Source organism: Myotis daubentonii, chromosome 7, assembly GCF_963259705.1.
Source record: "Myotis daubentonii chromosome 7, mMyoDau2.1, whole genome shotgun sequence".
NCBI classification, from domain to species: Eukaryota; Metazoa; Chordata; class Mammalia; order Chiroptera; family Vespertilionidae; genus Myotis; species Myotis daubentonii.
The window spans coordinates 33,052,317-33,070,332 of record NC_081846.1 but is presented as its reverse complement, the minus strand read 5'-3'; the positions used below and the strand labels follow the sequence as shown (position 1 = coordinate 33,070,332).

Sequence of the window (18,016 nt, the reverse complement as noted above, 5' to 3'; positions counted from 1 at the left end):
GAAGAGCGGGTGGGATATAAGAGATCAACCAAAGGACTTCTATGCATGCATGTTAGCATAACCAATGGACATGGACACTGGGGCAGTGGGGGCTTGTCCTGGGGGGTGGGAGTGGCCGGGAGGGGTCAATGGGGGAAAAAGGAGACATATGTAATACTTTATACAATAAAAAAGAAATTAATAGAAAGAAAATTTGCCCTAACCGGTTTGGCTCAGTGGATAGAGCGTCAGCCTGCGGACTGAAGGGTCCCGGGTTCAATTCTGGTCAAGGGCATGTACCTGGTTGCAGGCACATCCCCAGTAGGGGGTGCGCAGGAGGCAGCTTATCGATGTTTCTCTCTCATCGATGTTTCTAACTCTCTATCCCTTTCCCTTCCTCTCTGTGAAAAATCAATAAAATTATAAAAAAAAAAAGAAAGAAAATTTAAAAAAAAATCAACCTAACTCATAATAAAAAATGTGAATCCAAACAGCATTGAGTCCTGGCTGTTTGTTGTTTTTTTTAATATATTTTATTGATTTTTTACAGAGAGGAAGGGAGAGAGAGAGTTAGAAACATCAATGAGAGAGAAACATCGATCAGCTGCCTCCTGCACATCTCCCACTGGGGACGTGCCCGCAACCCAGGCACACGCCCTTGACCGGAATCGAACCCCGGACCCCTCAGTCCGCAGGCCAATGCTCCATCCACTGAGCCAAACCGGCTTCGGCCCTGGCTGGGTTTTGCTCAATGGTTAGAGCATCAGCCTGGGAACCAAAGGTAGGGGTGTGTAGGGGAGGCAACCAATCAGTGTGTCTCTCATAGATGTTTCTCTCTCTCCCCCATTCCCTCTCCATTGATTTCTAAAGAGAAATCAGTGGAAAAAATATCCTCAGGTGAGGTTTAAAAAACAACAACACAGCATTGAGATAACGACACTCTTCCTACCAAGTCAAATATTTCTAAGATTCTGATGCTCAACAGTTGGCATTTCCTCTACAGCTAGTAGGCATATAAAGTAATATAGCCAATTTGGTTGTATGTGTTTAAAACCCTTAAATTAATGCTACTTCTACAAATTTGTCTTGAAATAATCAGAGCTGTGTATAACTGTTTATGTTCAAAGATGTTTGTTAACCCCATTGTTTTGTAATAATGACTAATGGGAATCACCTTAATGTCTAACAGAAAGATTGGTTAGATTAATTATGCTATTTAAAGAATGGACAACTCTGCAGTCATTTAAAGCTTTGGAAAAATGCTCAACAGTATATGCAATGAAAAAGCAAGTTACAAATTTGTTGAAAATAATTCCATTTTGTAACAAATTTAATTGCTTTAAATAAGTGTGTGTGTGTGTGTGTGTGTGTGTGTGTGTGTGTGTGTGTGTGTATACAAGACACATTGTGTAGTATAGAAAAAAAGACCAAAAGTATATATTTTAGTGGTATCTTTTGGGAATGAGATTATAGATAATATCAATTTTTAAATGATTTTCAGAATGTTTACAGTGACAGAGTATTACAATTATTATCAAAAAGAAAATAGTTGGTGTTCATTTTAAAAGGTATATTTAAGGAGAGTTGAAAAAGTGGAATTCTTCTAACTTGACCTAAGGAACTGTGTACCTGTCATTTGTTCTAATGTTTTCATTTTTCAGATGGAAAACTGAGATCCAGAGAAAATGGTTGTTCACACAGATAATGCTTTCTAGTTTTCCTTGCTAATTTTCAGCAACCAGTTTTCATTTAGTCAGCACAAGTTAATGAAAAATTTTGTCCACAGCTCGAGCTAATCCAAGATACAGGGTTCCATGTCATTTGCTGAATGAAATGGATGCAGCCAACATTGAACTGCAAACAAAAAGGTAACTTACTTTTAGAGATTGAATAGTTTTTCTGGAGAATTAATCTAAATTAGGTCTTAAGTATTTAATAATGAAAATTAAGAAAGAAAAAGGTCATCTAGTTAATGCCAATATTTGTTTTCAGCTGAATCTTTATAGTGAGATTATCTTTGACTTTGAAATTATCCTTATCGTGTGAGAGTGAACGAAATAATGACATGTAAATGGCCATTGCTAAGTAAGAATTGAAGCCTAAGACTAGAGAAATCTGTGAGCACATAGTTAGCTAAATGAATTGTATCCTAGCCTGTCAGGTTATTCCCTTGGTACAAAGAGAACCTGCTGTGAAAATCACCCCTCATATTTAAGTAGTTGTGGAGAACTGGCAGAAGAAAAGAGGTGGGCAAAGGAAGGAAATGTAGATTCTACAAACTATGGGGCTTCTGTCGGTCTTGGTCAAATACTTGTAATGGATTATTAAGGGGGTGTTTTGTGATAACTTAATGGTGTCAGCATTATTTTCTTTGGATGTCTCATCTTGGCCCCTGAAGAATTGGTTCTTTATTTGTTCTCTGACATAGTCTGTGGGGTATTGGGTTAGAGAAATGGAAGTCCCATGGTCTTCTCGTGGACCAAGGTGGCTGCTTATGTAGCAGGGGTGTGTTCAACATTTTTATCATTGCTTTGAACCTGGGGAGAAAATAGCAGGTAGATTGAATGGCAAGCCAAGATGAAAGGAAATCTCAAAAATCAAGACACTAAAAATTTAAAAACTTAAAAGAGTAAGATATCTTAAGGATGAAAAATAACCTGCATGAGTGGTGTGGCTTAGCAGATGGTATTAAACAAACAAACAAAAGAACACCAAGAGATTTTAGTCATGTGGTCATCAAAAAAGCTGATGCTGTCTTTGACCACATTAATAGACTGTGTCAGAAGTACCTGGACGGTGGCAAAAGTCTCCTCCACTCTCCATTGGCCCAACTGCCTGGAGTAGAGTGTTGGGCACCATGCTTCAAGGCTACTGCTGAGGACATTGGGCCTGGAGGGAGTAGACTCAGGAGGATTATTAGTTCAACCTCAGATATTCCAAGGGAAACTCTATGGAGCTAGTGGAAGTCAGGATGAATTAAAAGTTTGTAAATCTGACACTTCACAGTTATTAGGAGCAAGTTTCTAGCATTTTGTTTATAATCTCAGGATTGGAAGAGTTTGAGTGTCAGTATTCAGAGTAACATTGTACAATGTACATTAAAATACATTTTCCTTGGAATGCATGGTGGCAGAGCTGAAATTTTACTATTGAGAAGCTGAAATGAGTCATTTTGGAGCATGGAAAAATGATGTTAATTATAATTAACTTAGGTGGAATGGAGAACTTATTTATATTGTAAATCAAATATTTTTGGTTTGAAATGAACCTGTTTGTTGTAAAAACATAGCATTTATGTACTTTTTATGCCTCTTTAAAGGACAGAATATGATTCTACAAACAATATCTTTGAATTGCATCTCCACCTGGGCCCTCATTATCATTTCTTCAATGGAGCCCTGCACCCAGTAGTCTCTCAAACAGAAAGCGTGTGGGATTTAACCTTTGATAAAAGAAAAACTTTGGGAGATCTTCGACAATCAATATTTCAGGTAATTTAGCTGAACTTCCTCTTAATTTAGACATTAAGGTCCATCTCAAGCTGGATTTCTTTTCAAAAATCCTATTTAAGATATGACTATTTATTTTTCAAAGCTGCTTAGGAAAATCGGCCAGTTCCATAGAGGGATGGCTCAGGTGTTCTCCCCTCACTGGTCAGTCTTTTAGAGAGAGGCTTCTCTGCCAGTCAAGGCATAGTCCTGCAGGAGCTTTGCAGGGGCAGAATCAAACTGGCATATTTTATTTTGGAGTGAGAGTACCAAGTTGTCTCTTTTTTGAAAAATTAATGTAAAAAGTGTGTTTAGCCCTGACCGGTTTGGCTCAGTGGATAGAGCGTCGGCCTGCGGACTCAAGGGTCCCAGGTTCGATTCCGGTCAAGGGCATGTACCTTGGTTGCGGGCACATCCCCAGTGGGGTATGTGCAGGAGGCAGCTAATCGATGTTTCTCTCTCATCGATGTTTCTAACTCTCTATCCCTCTCCCTTCCTCTCTGTAAAAAAATAAATAAAATATATATATATTTTTAAAAAAGTGTGTTTAAAGGTAATGAAGAGATAAAGATAAGCATGTTGTCTAAAACTAAGAACTACTGAACAAATAAAAGCAGTTCACTTCTACCTTTCAGTACAGAATAGCATCCTATATAATAAAAGGCTAATATGCAAATTGTCCCCTTGGGAGTTGACCACCCGCTATGATGTGCAGTGATCACCAGGGGGGCGGTGCAGAATGAAGGAAGGCCCTGGCCAGCCCTGATCACCGGCCTGGATTAGGGATCCTACCTGTGCACAAATTTTGTGCACTGGGCCTCTAGTTTATTAATAGGATTGCTGAGTGAAGGAAAATACCTACTGGTTTATAGTCAAACATTGTCGCAATCATTTTTTCCAAATAATTTATCCAGTTGTATTTTAATGACAATAACAAGACTGCTCTTTATTTTACCCCCAGGGCTTTCATATTAATTATGTCATTTGGTTCTTTAACCTCCTGGGACAAGCTAACCCCAAGATGAAGAGATTGTGATTTATTTGTGATTGTCTGAAGTCAGACATCTAGTTAGTGGTGGAACTAGGATTCCTGTCCTGGTCTTCCTACTCTTTCTTCTCCCCACTGTACTTCCTGATCTAGGAAAAGAGAAACAGAAAATGTAAACTTTTTTTTTTCTTTTCCGGAAATAATTGAATTTTCTGAAAAACTATCAATTACTAAAATTATTAGCCTTTCTTTGACTTTCCTATTGTACAAAGAAAAGCAGGCCAGTTTTTTTTTTAACTTTAGTTGATTTGAATTATATTTAAATGTTGGATCAGCATCAGGATTTCTAAAATTGTCTAATATTTCTGAACTTTTGCATTAAAAGTTTATTTCGGAGCCAGTCCTGGCAGTGTTGATGAAGTGGAGTTGGGGATCTGACCCTAAGATGACATTAGGTGATAAATGAAAAGGACCTTTAAGTGCAGGTCTGCTATCTTAGAAGCCAGCCACTGGCAAGAGGCTGTGAGATTGACAGTTAACTAATCGCTTATAAATATGAAATTTCTTCTCAAGAGAACTGTCTTGTGGTATTGTGGAGAGAGACTAAATAGAACTAATCTTTATGGGTGATGTTATTTTGTAGAGGTTACCACAGTCCCCAGAGTCTTGGATCTACAAACTTATAAAACAAACCCCCGATAATCTGTTACACGGTTTAAATTTATAGTGGGAAGCATTCCTTTCAGGTGTTAGAGTCAGTGCCGCTTTTTCTGAACAGCACTGATTAAATCATTTTGCTCTTTTGGACAGATTCCTGGGCTGGCACATTGGTCAGTTTGCCTCTGATAAAAGTGTCTTCCCATAAGTTACATAGAATTGTTTAGATGGTTGTTGTGCCCTTTGTGTAAGCCAAGATTTTTCCATCATTAATGGGGGAGATTAACATCTTTGATGTAACAATGAGTGATATCTTCTTTCCTTACTTTCCCTTTTGGGTGGGATGGGGGTATTCATTTGTTTGCTCTCTGTATCTTCCACATATGTATATTGGCACATTACCTGTCTTATTTAATCTGGAAATGTGATATATGTTATTTTTCTTGTTCTCTTTTTCCTTTACAAATATTCTGTAGCTGTTAGAATTTTGGGAAGGAGACATGGTCCTTAGTGTTGCAAAGTTTGTACCAGCAGGACTTCACATCTATCAGACACTTGATGGTAAGATAAATATTAAGACACAGCAGTTCATTTTATATATTTACTAGGGGCCCGGTGCACGAAATTCATGCACTGGGTGTGTGTGTGGGGGAGTGTCCCTCTGCCCAGCCTGCCCCCTCTCACATACTGGGAGCCCTCAGGCGTTGACCCCCATCACCCTCCGATCGCCTGATCGGCCCCTTGCCCAGGCCTGACGCCTCCGCCAGAGGTGTCAGGCTTGGACAGGGGACTCCCATCTCCCCCCGATCACTGGCTCAGGCCCCCACCCAGGCCTGAGGCCTCTGGCCCAGGAATCATGCCTGGGCAGGGGACCCCCATCTCCCTCTGATCGCTTGCTCCACCCCCTGCCCAAGCCTGACGCCTCTGACCCAGGCTTCAGGCCTGGGCAAGGGGACCATCATATCCCCCCAATCCCCGGCTCCGCCCCCCGCCCAGGCCTGATGCCTCGGCCAGAGGAGTTTACCCTCATCACCCTCCGATCACCAATCACCGGATCGGCCCCTTGACCAGGCCTGAGGCCTCCGGCAGAGGTGTCAGGCCTGGGCAGGGGACCCCCAGCTCCCCGCGGTTGCAGGCTCCGCCCCTGCTCAGGCCTAACACCTCTGGCCTAGGCGTCCGGCCCGGGCAGCGGGGACCCGCAGCTGCAGCGGCCCCGTGATCGTGGGCTACGCTTTAGGCTCAGGCAAGGGACCCCTAGCTCCCGGGACTGCCAGCTTCGACCGTGCCCAGCTCCCATCGCTGGCTCCATCCCTACTTCCTGCTATCACTGGCCAGGGCGGCAAAGGCGCCTGATTCTCTGATCATGGCTGGGGGGCAGGGCAAAGGCGGCCCCAGGGCCGCCTTTGCCCTGCCCCCCAGCTCTTAGCTCCCCCCTGGGTTTCCGATCACTGTCAGTGGCAGGGGGCTTCTTCCTGCTTTCCCTTTCGCCTCCCTGCATTGTGCCTACATATGCAAATTAACCGCCATCTTGTTGGCAGTTAACTGCCAATCTTAGTTGGCAGTTAACTGCCAATCATAGTTGGCAGTTAATTTGCATATAGCCCTGATTAGCCAATGAAAAGGGTATCATCGTACGCCAATTACCATTTTTCTCTTTTATTAGATAGGGTATTTTTGTGGGGCTCATCTATGATTTTCTACTCCTGGCCAGTCTTCCCTGCTACCTACTACTTTCTTTTTTTTTTTTTTTTTCAATTTACTTATAAATTTTTTTTATTGTTGATAGTATTACAGTATCTCCCATTTCCTCCCCTTTCCCCCCTTTCTCTAAGCCCCTCCCCCTCCCCCTTCTTCACTACCCTATTGCCCATGTCAATGGGCTATGCATATAAGTATGTAAGTTCTTTGGTTTATCTCTTCTCATCCCCCCACCCCCTCATCGAGGTTAACTATGTAATTTATCCAGTTTATAATGTGTCCAATTTATGTAACATGTAAAATTTTGCTAACATGGAAACATTTTATATTTTCTGAAATTTAAGGCTGCCTCTGTACCAAATTAATTTGTTAATTAATTGAACCTGTAACCTTTGGTGTACAGGACAGTGCTCCAATCAACTGAATCACCCGGCCAGGGCTATGTAGCATGATTTTTTAACCCAACTCTTAGATTCACATTTTGTAGCAAAACAAACAAATGTACTTTGAGAGCTTGAAAGTATTTACTTCCTTTAAATAACAACAAAACAGTAATAATCGCAGTCACAGTGGTAACAGTTATTTTGGGCTTCACTCTGCCAAATACTAAGATAAATGTTTTATATAAATTATCTCATTTGATTGTTACAAAATTCCTTTATCCCCATTTTATACATGAGAAAATTGAAGTGTAGAGACTTGAAGTACACAAGGACATAACAGCTAATTAGTAGTGGAGCTGGGACCAGTTGATGCCTAATTCTTACTTCTGTTCACAGGGTTAAGTACAATTGACTTTATATTAAACTCTTTTCCTGCTGTCATGCTCACAAAACTTATGCAGCAACATGGGGAAATGCTTACATAAGGATAAAAACTAAAGGGTGTGATGAGAGAAATAAAGATAAAAGTGATATAATAAATATAGTTACTACCTTCTTAATTTTTCTTAATGGGAAAGATTTTTCAAAAAATAAATATTTAAGTGTCTCAGCTCTTTCTTTAGATGAATGGTCTCACTGACTACCTCCTCGTCCTAGGAGATGATCTGACACTGTGTGACATTGAAATTGCTGATGAGGAAGACATCTTTGTATGGAATGGAGTGGAGGTAAGAAAATATTGAAGAAATATTCATGATAGTTTTGGATTTTTTAAGTCGTAATGAAATTTTATTCAGCATATGTGAAGGCAATTAGGTATTAGAAAACGACTGAAATATTTAATAAATTTTAGGCACAGTTAGTAGTAGTTATGTGTTAAAGAGATATTTATTGAGCACCTCCTCTCTGCCAGGCTAGGTGTCAGAAGCTAAATACAAAGATTCAGGTTTTATGGTATAACTGCACTAAGTGCTGGGGAGAGGGGGTGTCTGTGCATATTCCCTGTGGGAACTCAGAAGGGGGCTTATAGCTCTATTGAATTAGGGAGTAGAGGTGACTTGTAAGAGCAGAGTGAACTTTCTAAGTCAGGAAAAGGGCGAGGAACATCTCAGCCACTCAGTGAAGTCTCCCTTGCACTTATTCCCGAGGCCTCACTACCACCACCGAGGACTCATACATCTTTGTCCCCACTCCAGATTTCTCTCCTAAAAAATAAAAGACGGCTAAGAGAAAGTTTCAAATGAAATATCTAAAGTTATTTTTCTGATACTTAAAAAACATTTGTGAGAACTTCACTTGAAAAGAAAAAACATGAGAATTATTCTGCAAGAGGAGTCTTTTGTTACTGTGTTGACTTCATGTTGGCAAATGTAAACTATACTAATGGTTGTGTTGGCATTATTGTAGGTTGGCGGAATCCAGATTCCCACTGGTAGCGACTGTGAACCTCTGCTTTTAAATGTTTTTCATCTGGCAACAGGCAGTGAAGAGTGTCGGCAGTTGGTAGAATCTCCACAGGTCTTCCCAGCTAATGCAGAAGTGGGCACAGTATTCACAGCCTTAGCAATTCCAGGAGGTGTCATCTTCACCAGCAATACTGCATCTGTAGGTGGAGAGAGCTGGACTGCCATTCCCAAGGAGGACTTGAAGAAGACATTCAGAGAACAAGGCCTCAGAAATGGAAGCTCGATTCTGATTCAGGATTCCAGTAATGATAATAACAGGTAACTCGAAAAAAATTTTAAGTTATTTAAATTAGAGCACTTTTAGAACTCTAAAGCTTTATTTTACTAAGAGTTAAACGTTTCTTTTTATTTCTAGACATTGTGTTCTGTGTTTTGTAAGTAGGAATGTTCTAGGTTAGGCAAGTTGGAGAAAAATGATACTGTAATGTGATAAGTACATAATATAGATGTAAACAAGATACAGTCAAGATTAGATGGCTATAAAGCAGAATCCTATCTGAGGAATTCTGATAGCGCTCCTTATAAAATTGAAGACATAGTCTCACAAAGTTTGTTCCTGAAATTTTTTATGAGAATTATATTAAGATCATAGCTAAATTTACCTATTTTGTCACAAAAATCTCGTACGGCAATTCAGTTTTTCATCCTTTTTATGACTCTTGAGCTCCTCCCAGCTGCCCACATAGGGGAACTATGCCCGTGTTTCCATAAGTTGCATTTGGAACCCAGAAACACTGCCTCTCTTCATTTTTGTTATCCATGTCTTGACACTGTAGAGCAGCGGTTCTCAACCTGTGGGTCGCGACCCCTTTGGGGGTCTAACGACCCTTTCACAGGGGTCGCCTAAGACCATCCTGCATATCAGATATTTACATTACGATTCATCACAGTAGCAAAATTACAGTTATGAAGTAGCAACGAAAATAATTTTGTGGTTGGGTCACAACATGAGGAACTGTATTTAAAGGGCCAGAAGGTTGAGAACCACTGCTGTAGAGTGTCAGTTTCTGTAGTCATTGTGTCACATACTGTAACACCTCCCTCCCCCCAAATTCCACATATAGGAGACTTTAGGTTACAAACCTAGTCAGTTCCCTGCTTCATCAGTGCTGTGAATATACTTAGATTACAGAGCCTCTGTATTATTTAGTGGCTGCGACACAGAGGAGCATTTGTGATTATGCTAATGTTGTGTAACATTTATCATTATTATTCTTTTGCGTAAGTGTTTCCCAGACATTTACTTCCTCACCATGTGTATCTAATTAAAAAGTTTATTATGTATTTCTTTTTTTTTAAAGTAATACACTTATTAGGACTTGGGAAATACAGAACTAAAGACTGGAGACTAGCAACAGTGTCACTGCACCTCCCAAGCATGTTAGTCATTGTTAGCTTTCCTGTTTGTCTGAGCTCAGATCATTGGTTTTTTGTTTTGAAAATGTTTCTTTTTGAACCTGCCAGTTATTTTGCAGATAGCAATATTTTGCTTTCCCCATGTTTGTAGACTCTTCGTAAAACTCATTCTACATAAGAATCAGTGTTAATGTTACAGTATACCCAGCTGTTCCTATGGAGGCAGTATAGGTAGTGGGTAAGGACAAGGGCTCTGGAACCAGCTGCCTGGATCTGTTTCCAGCTTTATCACCTCCTAACAGTGTGACCATGGGCAAGTTACTTCATCTCTCTCTGCCTACTTAAAGAAGTTAAATAATAATTAGTACCAACTTCATAAAGGTGTAAGTATTGAAAGAGTTAAGTGCTTACAGAGTGTGCACATAGTGAGTGCTGAATATTTTAGCATCATCATCATTGTCATCATCAGCTTTTCACTATTTTAAGGGTTTCTTCAGGGAACATCTTTGTGCTTAAAACTTTGCTGTATTTAGGATTGCTAACTTCACGTGGGGTCCAAATAGGAATAACTGAAATAAAGAGTAGGATTGTATTTCAGGGCCCTGATACGCACTCCCAAAGAGGACTTCCACTAGCCATTCAGTGCCTCCATGTGAATTAGAAAGAAGTCACTTCTTTCTTAAGATCCTTTACTACTACCTGTAGGAAAGGCTTGTTAGAACAAGACACTCTACTGCTATCTGCTATCATAAAATAGCACTCTATAATAAAAATATAAGTATTCAGTGTGTATGATATAAGTGATACCCCTTAGCTGTGGCACTTTGATGCAGTGTCGGTCTGCACAACTGTACATGGCTGTCCTGTTATTAAATCGGAGTCCTGTGGGTGGGCCTTGCGCAAGCTGCTCTTAAAGCCCTCCTACTGTTATAAGTGTGCAGGCAGAAGTCAACAGCTGATTGTTCAATTACAACAGTTCTCTTTGAAAAGTGTAGCAACAAATTATTTGTCTAAGTCAAAGAATATCTGAGTCATTAATATAGATTCCATAGAATATAAACTCCATAGAGTACTGCCTGACACTGTCCTAAAAAGAGTCAGCTTTCATAAAGCCAGCTCAGTAGAAGTTGGTCACCTTCAGTGAGTCACATTAAGGGACAGAGGCAGATTTTAGAAGGGGTGCCAGAGAAACAGTATTGATTTTCTGATTCTTCCTGATCCATAAAGGTGCTTTGTAAAGACACTTTTTTTTTTAAACATCTTTTACCTACAGTTTGTTGACCAAACAAGGGAAATGGATCACTACTGTGAATGAGGTTGACTGGGTCCAAGTTAATAATTTATGTCAATTAGAATCTGAAGAGGAGCAAGTTAAAATATCAGCAACTGTTAACACAGTGAGTAGATTATAATTAAAGTTTAGTTGACAGTGTTTTAGTTAACAATTTTATTTAGAAAGCAATACCTTACTCTTTCAGAAAAGTTTCAGACTTCTAAATCCTAAGAAATCAATATTTTATTTTTAATACTTGATTATTGCTTGTTTACTTATTATTAGTCCTTGGCATATCTCAAGAAAATATGTGCCTTTTTTCCCCCTCCAAAGCCTAGAATTAGAAAGTGGGAGTTAGCTATTTAACTGGAATGGAATCCTCTGGCTTTGTTGTCAAATATATAATGCTATATCAAAATATGAACGTATATTTATCTTTATCAAAATGTGAAATGCTGTTTTCAAGGGTCATTTTGGTAATTTTTAAAACAGGTATATATGTTTTGTGTTGTGTTGTTTTTTAAGTTTAACTGAAATTGCTCTACATTATACTCTGTGCTCTATATCAGTGGTCGCCAACCAGTGGTCTGTGAGGTCTGAAAGGTTGGTGACTGCTGGTTTAAGGAAACCTTTGGAGCAGTGGTCAACAACCGGTGGTCCGTGGACATTGGTGGTCCGTCAGGTCTGAAGGTTGGCGACCACTGCTCTATATAAAGCCATCCTCTCTTTAAAAGGGTGTCCTCCAGTCTTTCATTTGAAGACTGTGATACTAATTTCCTTAAACATTATTTCAGAAAACATCTTTTTTTATTTATGTAGTCTCAGTTCATTGCTTTTTTTCTATAACATTAAAAGAACCATTAGAATGATTTCTTTTCTGTGAGTATTATGATTTCTTAAGGTGCATTACTATTTGTTGGTATAGTAAAGGGGAAAGTTTAAGACCTACCACCCTGACCCTAAGTGGGAGACTTTGGTGAAATCCCTGAACCTTCTTAGCACAGTGTGTGAGGGTAGAGTGGATTTCTGACATCAGTTTTACCCCTAAATTTTCACAATTTTATGCCCTAGAACAGCAGTTGCCAACCGGTGGTCCGTGGACCACTGGTGGTCTGTGAGGTCCAAACGGTTGGCGACCGCTGCCCTAGAGGTAGTTAGCCTAAACTAAAATGAAAACAGTTCTAAGATAAAGTAATTTAAACATTTTAAATAGTGCCCTTGGGTTAGTATTATACATTTTTATGTAATTTATGCTTATTGGCACTGAATATATCATTCTTAACATAAAGGAAGGTGATGACCTGAAATTTCTTTTGTTTCCTCTCATCAAAAAGGTTACTGGTTTGTCAGTTTTTGTTTTTTCTAGCTAGAATTGTTTCTCTGATTCTCTATACGAGTTCTGTTCCAGTCAACATCAGTTTGGTAAAAACTTGACCATTAAAATCTAAGTTTTTTATTTTGACTTTGTAGAAGAGAGAAAAGGAATTTCAGGGATGAAAAAAAATTTTTTTTAAGTAGGCAAAAACTACCAAATATCAGGTAATTAATAATTCAATCTGTACATGCACTCACTGACAATCTCCATTTTCTTCTCCTTCCACTGTTTTCAACTTATACACAGTCATTAGTTTATTTCTCTATTTTAGGTGGTGTTTGATATTCGAATTAAAGCCATAAAGGAATTAAAATTAATGAAGGAACTAGGTAATCATTTATGTTTGCTTTTGGCTTTGGGGTTTAATTTAGTTTTGATTTTTAATTGAAAAAATTATGGGAGAGTACACAAAATAATTTAGGGAATACTCATGCACGTACCACCCAAAATGGACAGATGTTAACATTTTGCATGTATTTGTTTTTGTTTGAAACATTACAAAGCCCTCTGTGTCCTCCTCAGACCTACTCTCTCTCCCTCCCCAGTTGCAACCACTATATTTGATTTGGGTGTGTGTCTAGTCTGTGGACTCATATTGTATATATTATGTTCCCTTATATATGTGTATGTGTATATTGTGTTTTTACACTTACATAAATTAAGATACTGAGTATAGCATTCTATGAATTCACTATTCACTCAGCATTGGGTTTTCTTTAACAGTCTTTTATTGAGGTACAGTTTATATACCACAGTTTATATATCAAATACCTGTTGGAAGCCTAATTAAGTGATTATTAGTTGAGGTATAGAGTTTTACTGTAATTGAGTTTTAGAACATTTCCATCACTCCAAAACAATCCCTCATTCCTTTTCACATTCTGAGCCCCTGATGACCACTCACCTACTTTCTATCTGTCTAGATTTGCTTTTCTGGACATTTCATGTAAATGGAACCATATAATAAGTTGTTTTTTTATGTCTGGCTTCTTTCACTTAGCACTCCATTTTTTGATTCATCCATGATTTACTGTGTATCAGTAATTTGTTCCTTTTCCTAGTATCCCATTCTATGATATGTTGCATTTTGTTTATTCATTTACCAGTTGATTGATTCACTCACTTTTTGGCTTTTATGAATAGTGTGCTATAAACCAGCAGTTGCCAACCGTTCAGACTTCATGGACCACCAGTGGTCCACGGATCACTGGTTGGCGACCGCTGCTATAAACACTGTCTTTGTGTGGACATCCTGTTTTATGCAGGATTAGAATTGCTGGCATAAAAAAATGGCAAATTTATGTTTAGCTTTATAAGAAGCTGCCATATTATTTTCCAAAGTGGCTGAACCAGTAATATGTCAGGGCACTAGTTGCGCTGTATTTTTTATTATAGCCATTCTAGTGAATATGAATTGGTAGATCATGGTGTGTTCTATTGTATTTTCCTTATGCAGTGATGGTGAGCACTGTTGATGTGCTATGGTCCATTTGTATATCCTAAGAATTCTATTAAAAAGCTACTAGAAATAATAAGTGAGTTTATTAGGAATTCAAATCATATACAAAAGTCCATTGTATGCTTACCTGCTAGTAACAAAAACAAATGGAAGATGAAATTAAGAAAACACTTAGAATAAGATATCATAAAATACTTGGGGATAAATTTAACAAAATGTGTTCAAGACCTGTACACTGAAAACTAGAGAACATTGCTGTGAAAAATAAAAACAACCTGAATAAATGGAGAGATGTCCCATGTTTTTGGGTTGGAAGACACAATATTGCTGAGGCTAATTCTCTCAAAATTAATTTGTGGATCCGATGCAATCTCACTCAAAATCCTAGAAGGTGGTTTTTTGGGGGGGAGGGGGGAGAATAAATTGAAAATTATCCTTGGGTGAGGATTAACAAAAAAAATTTGTATTAGAATTATATGCTAGTTTCATATGACTATAGTATAGGATACAGAACTCAAGAATCTCAGAAAGGAGATTCTGCCAACATCTAATAAAATTAGGACTTCTAAGACCCATGCCATACTTTCCCTCTCAGAAGGTTCCACCCTCCCAACCTCCCCACTTTATGTCCAACTTTGTAAGAATTCTGATTGGACCAAACCTGGTGTGCTCCTTCCCACAAAACAGGAATTTGCATCCTCAAAAATAGGGCACACCTGCCCTAATCCATTTAATGGGCATAAAAAAATCACCTAATATTTTAAAGAGACAGTCTCTGCAAAGTTCCTATGTGCACAAGTTTCAGTTATCACAGTTTATTATGTAACAGTGACCTAGAAACACAGTTCAAATTCCAGCTACCACTGGATTTAACTGCGTAATTGCGTAAAGCACAAACGTGGCTCCCAGCTTCAGTCCACAGATCACTACAGAAATAACAAACGTACATCACTGCATGTCTGATCATTAATTTCACCACACAGACAGTAGAGTGTGTAGAGTTCGTTGTCTCCTTTTCTCCCAGTGGTAAACCCATGTGACATTTTATAAGGACAGGTCATCAAACTGGCCAACCAAGAGAAAAGTGCTGCAAAGAAACAAAGCACATGGAGTGATAGAAGTAGTAGCTGACATGGAGGTGTTGACATGCAGTCATTCAAGAGACTAGCCACGCAGGTGGAGGAACTTATGAATGGGCACTTATCCACAGAAGTGAGGACCGTGGTTGTGACAGAAAGAATGAAGCTGTCCCAGGAGAAGTGACGCTAGCAAAAAAAACAGTTCACATTAAAAGGGCTCTTGGGCATATTTCATGAGTGAAAGCACAAAATGTAAAATATTGGAAGCTGATCCAAACTTAGAAATCTGAGTATGACAGTTTGCTGTGAAATGAAAAGATGCTCACTGTGTAGCATAAGTCATATGAGGAGCTGAAGAAAGCAAGCCCTGTTTACACTATTGACATGTTTTACTCAAAGAAATAAGACAATATCTTTTAAAGGGCAAGAAAATTGTAATTTTTCTCACTGTTAAGATTGCTTTGCACCGTTTCAGCTTGCAAGGCATTCTTACAGTCCTGTGCTACTGCAGTACAAAGTGAAGACTGCCTGTACTTGTTTTCTGGTTGTTGGGGGAAGGAGGGATTGTTTTTGTTTTAGCTTATCATAGCTTCCTGCTAATTAACACAGTAGAGGCTCTTGAGTTTCCTTTCTTTGGTGCACTGACCAGCTTCTTCTTACTTGTAGCTGAGAACAGCTGTTTGAGACCTATTGATAGAAATGGGAAGCTTCTTTGTCCAGGTAAATCTTTGTGGTAGCTTTCAAAAGCTGACACATATTCATGCTAACTTTCTTAACACTTTTACTTTAAATGATGGCTTCCAATACCTAATATTCTTTAATTACCTTTTAGAAATTGATTTATAGGACATACTTTCATCCAGGTGTCTTACTCATATGTTACAGAATATCTTAACCAAAATTCAGACACTTCTGTTTTGAAACAGCTGTCTTTCCGATTAGCTGATCCTCATTTTAGTCATGGGTTTTTTATCTACTTTTATCCTTGTAGATTTATTGTCAGTTTTTTAATTTGCTAACTTTATTGAGATATCTATTATGGAATAGAGTCTTTCTTCTAGCCTCTGTAACACTTGTCATTAGATGTAATTGAGTCTAATTATTGACAGTAGACTCTAGAATATTCATAGTCACCTCATATCTTAGCATTGCTGTACAGATAACAGGAATAATATATTCTAGCATTTGGAAATAGAAAATCAAACATAACAATAATATATATAACCCTTTTTCATGGAGTGCAACTTTCTCTTTCTTGACATTCTTGATTTTCAAAAGAAAAATTGATTTAAGTATAGTATTTTGCCCAGAAAGGTAGGAATGAATAATATTCATTCTGTTATAAAAATTTTTTGTAGTGCCAGACACTTATACGTTGAAGGAAGCAGAACTGAAGATGGGGAGTTCACTGGGACTCTGTCCTGGAAGAGCACCAACTTCCTCTCAGGTAACATGAGATCGCCTGGCCACCACACCTACCTGCCCACAGTCAGTTCTTCACTTTATAATTCACTAGAGGCCCAGTGCACCAATTCGTGCACCAATGGGGTCTCTCGTCCTGGCCTGCACGATCAGGCTGAAACTGGCTCTCTGAGGGGTCCTGGATTGTGAGAGGGTGCAGGCCAGGCTGAGGGACCCCACCAGTGCACGATCGGGGCCAGGGAGGGACGCAGGAGGTTGGCCAGCGGGGAGGGACCACGAGAGGGCTCCAGGGCATATCTGGCCCTCTCGCTCAGTCCCAATTGGCTGGACCCCAGCGGCAAGCTAACCTACTGGTCAGAGCGTCTGCCCCCTGGTGGTCAGTGCACATCCTAGGAACTGGTTGACCTTTCGAGTGTCTGCCCCCTGGTGGTCAGTGCACGTCCTAGGGAGCGGTTGAGTGGCCTTAGCATATCATTAGCATATTACGCTTTGATGGGTTGAAGGGACGACTGGACACTTAGCATATTAGGCTTTTATTATATAGGACTAGAGGCCCGGTGCACAAAAATTTGTGCACTCGGGGGGGAGAGGGGGTCCTTCAGCCCGGCCTGTGCCCTCTCACAGTCTGGGACCCCTCGGGAGATAACGACCTGCTGGCTTAGGCCTGCTCCCGGGTGGCAGAGGGCAGGCCCAATCCCTAGGTGCAGCCCCTAGTCGGGCTCAGAGCAGGGCCGATTGAGGAGTTGGGGCGCCGCCCCCTGTCATGCACAGAGCAGGGCGGATCTAGAGGTTGCGATGCCACCCCTAGTCACGCTCAGGGTACGGTCGATTGGGGGGTTGGGGCACCGCCCCCTGTCACACTCAAGGCAGGGTCGATAGGGAAGTTGCGGCGCCACCCCCTGTCACGCACAGAGCAGGGCCGATCAGGGGGTTGAGGAAATCCCCCCTGTCATGCACAGAGTAGGGCCAATAGGGGAGTTGGAGCACCACCCCCTGTCACACACAGAGCAGGGTGGATCAGGGGGTTGGGGCACTGCCCCCTGTCAAGCACAGAGCAGGGCCCATCAGGGGGGTTGGGGCTCCGTACCCTGTCACACACAGAGCAGGGCCAATGAGGGAGTTGAGGAGCTCCCCACTGTCACTCACAGAGCAGGGCCCATCAGGGGGATTGGGGCACCGCCCCCTGTCACACACAGAGCAGGGCGGATCAGGGGGTTGGGGCACCACCCTCTATCACCCACAGAGCAGGGCCAATCCGGGGGTTGGGGCGCCGCCACTGTCACAGTCAGGGCAGGGCCGATGGGGAGGTTATGGCTCTACCCCGTCACACACAGAGCAGGGCCTGTGGGGGGGGGGGGGCACCGCCCTCTATCACCCACAGAGCAGGACCAAT

General features: G+C 40.5%; 1 protein-coding gene across 17 annotated transcripts in view; it reads left to right on the top strand.

The window, feature by feature from the left end:
- USP40 (ubiquitin specific peptidase 40) overlaps window positions 1-18,016 on the top strand; it is a 78,012-nt gene that overhangs the window by 30,972 nt on the left and 29,024 nt on the right. For 15 of the 17 annotated variants that reach the window (XR_009453771.1, XR_009453772.1, XR_009453773.1 and 12 more), the window contains 9 exons: window positions 1,766-1,847; window positions 3,299-3,470; window positions 5,589-5,673; window positions 7,851-7,921; window positions 8,601-8,917; window positions 11,289-11,412; window positions 12,935-12,992; window positions 15,868-15,921; window positions 16,560-16,648. Coding sequence is in view for 14 of the 17 variants with exons in the window: in XM_059703582.1 (XP_059559565.1) it covers window positions 1,766-1,847; window positions 3,299-3,470; window positions 5,589-5,673; window positions 7,851-7,921; window positions 8,601-8,917; window positions 11,289-11,412; window positions 12,935-12,992; window positions 15,868-15,921; window positions 16,560-16,648 (1,052 nt within the window). In the remaining 3 variants the exon portion in view is untranslated. The remainder of the gene's footprint in view (window positions 1-1,765; window positions 1,848-3,298; window positions 3,471-5,588; window positions 5,674-7,850; window positions 7,922-8,600; window positions 8,918-11,288; window positions 11,413-12,934; window positions 12,993-15,867; window positions 15,922-16,559; window positions 16,649-18,016) is intronic. The other 2 variants (XM_059703591.1, XM_059703592.1) reach the window with 1 other exon arrangement.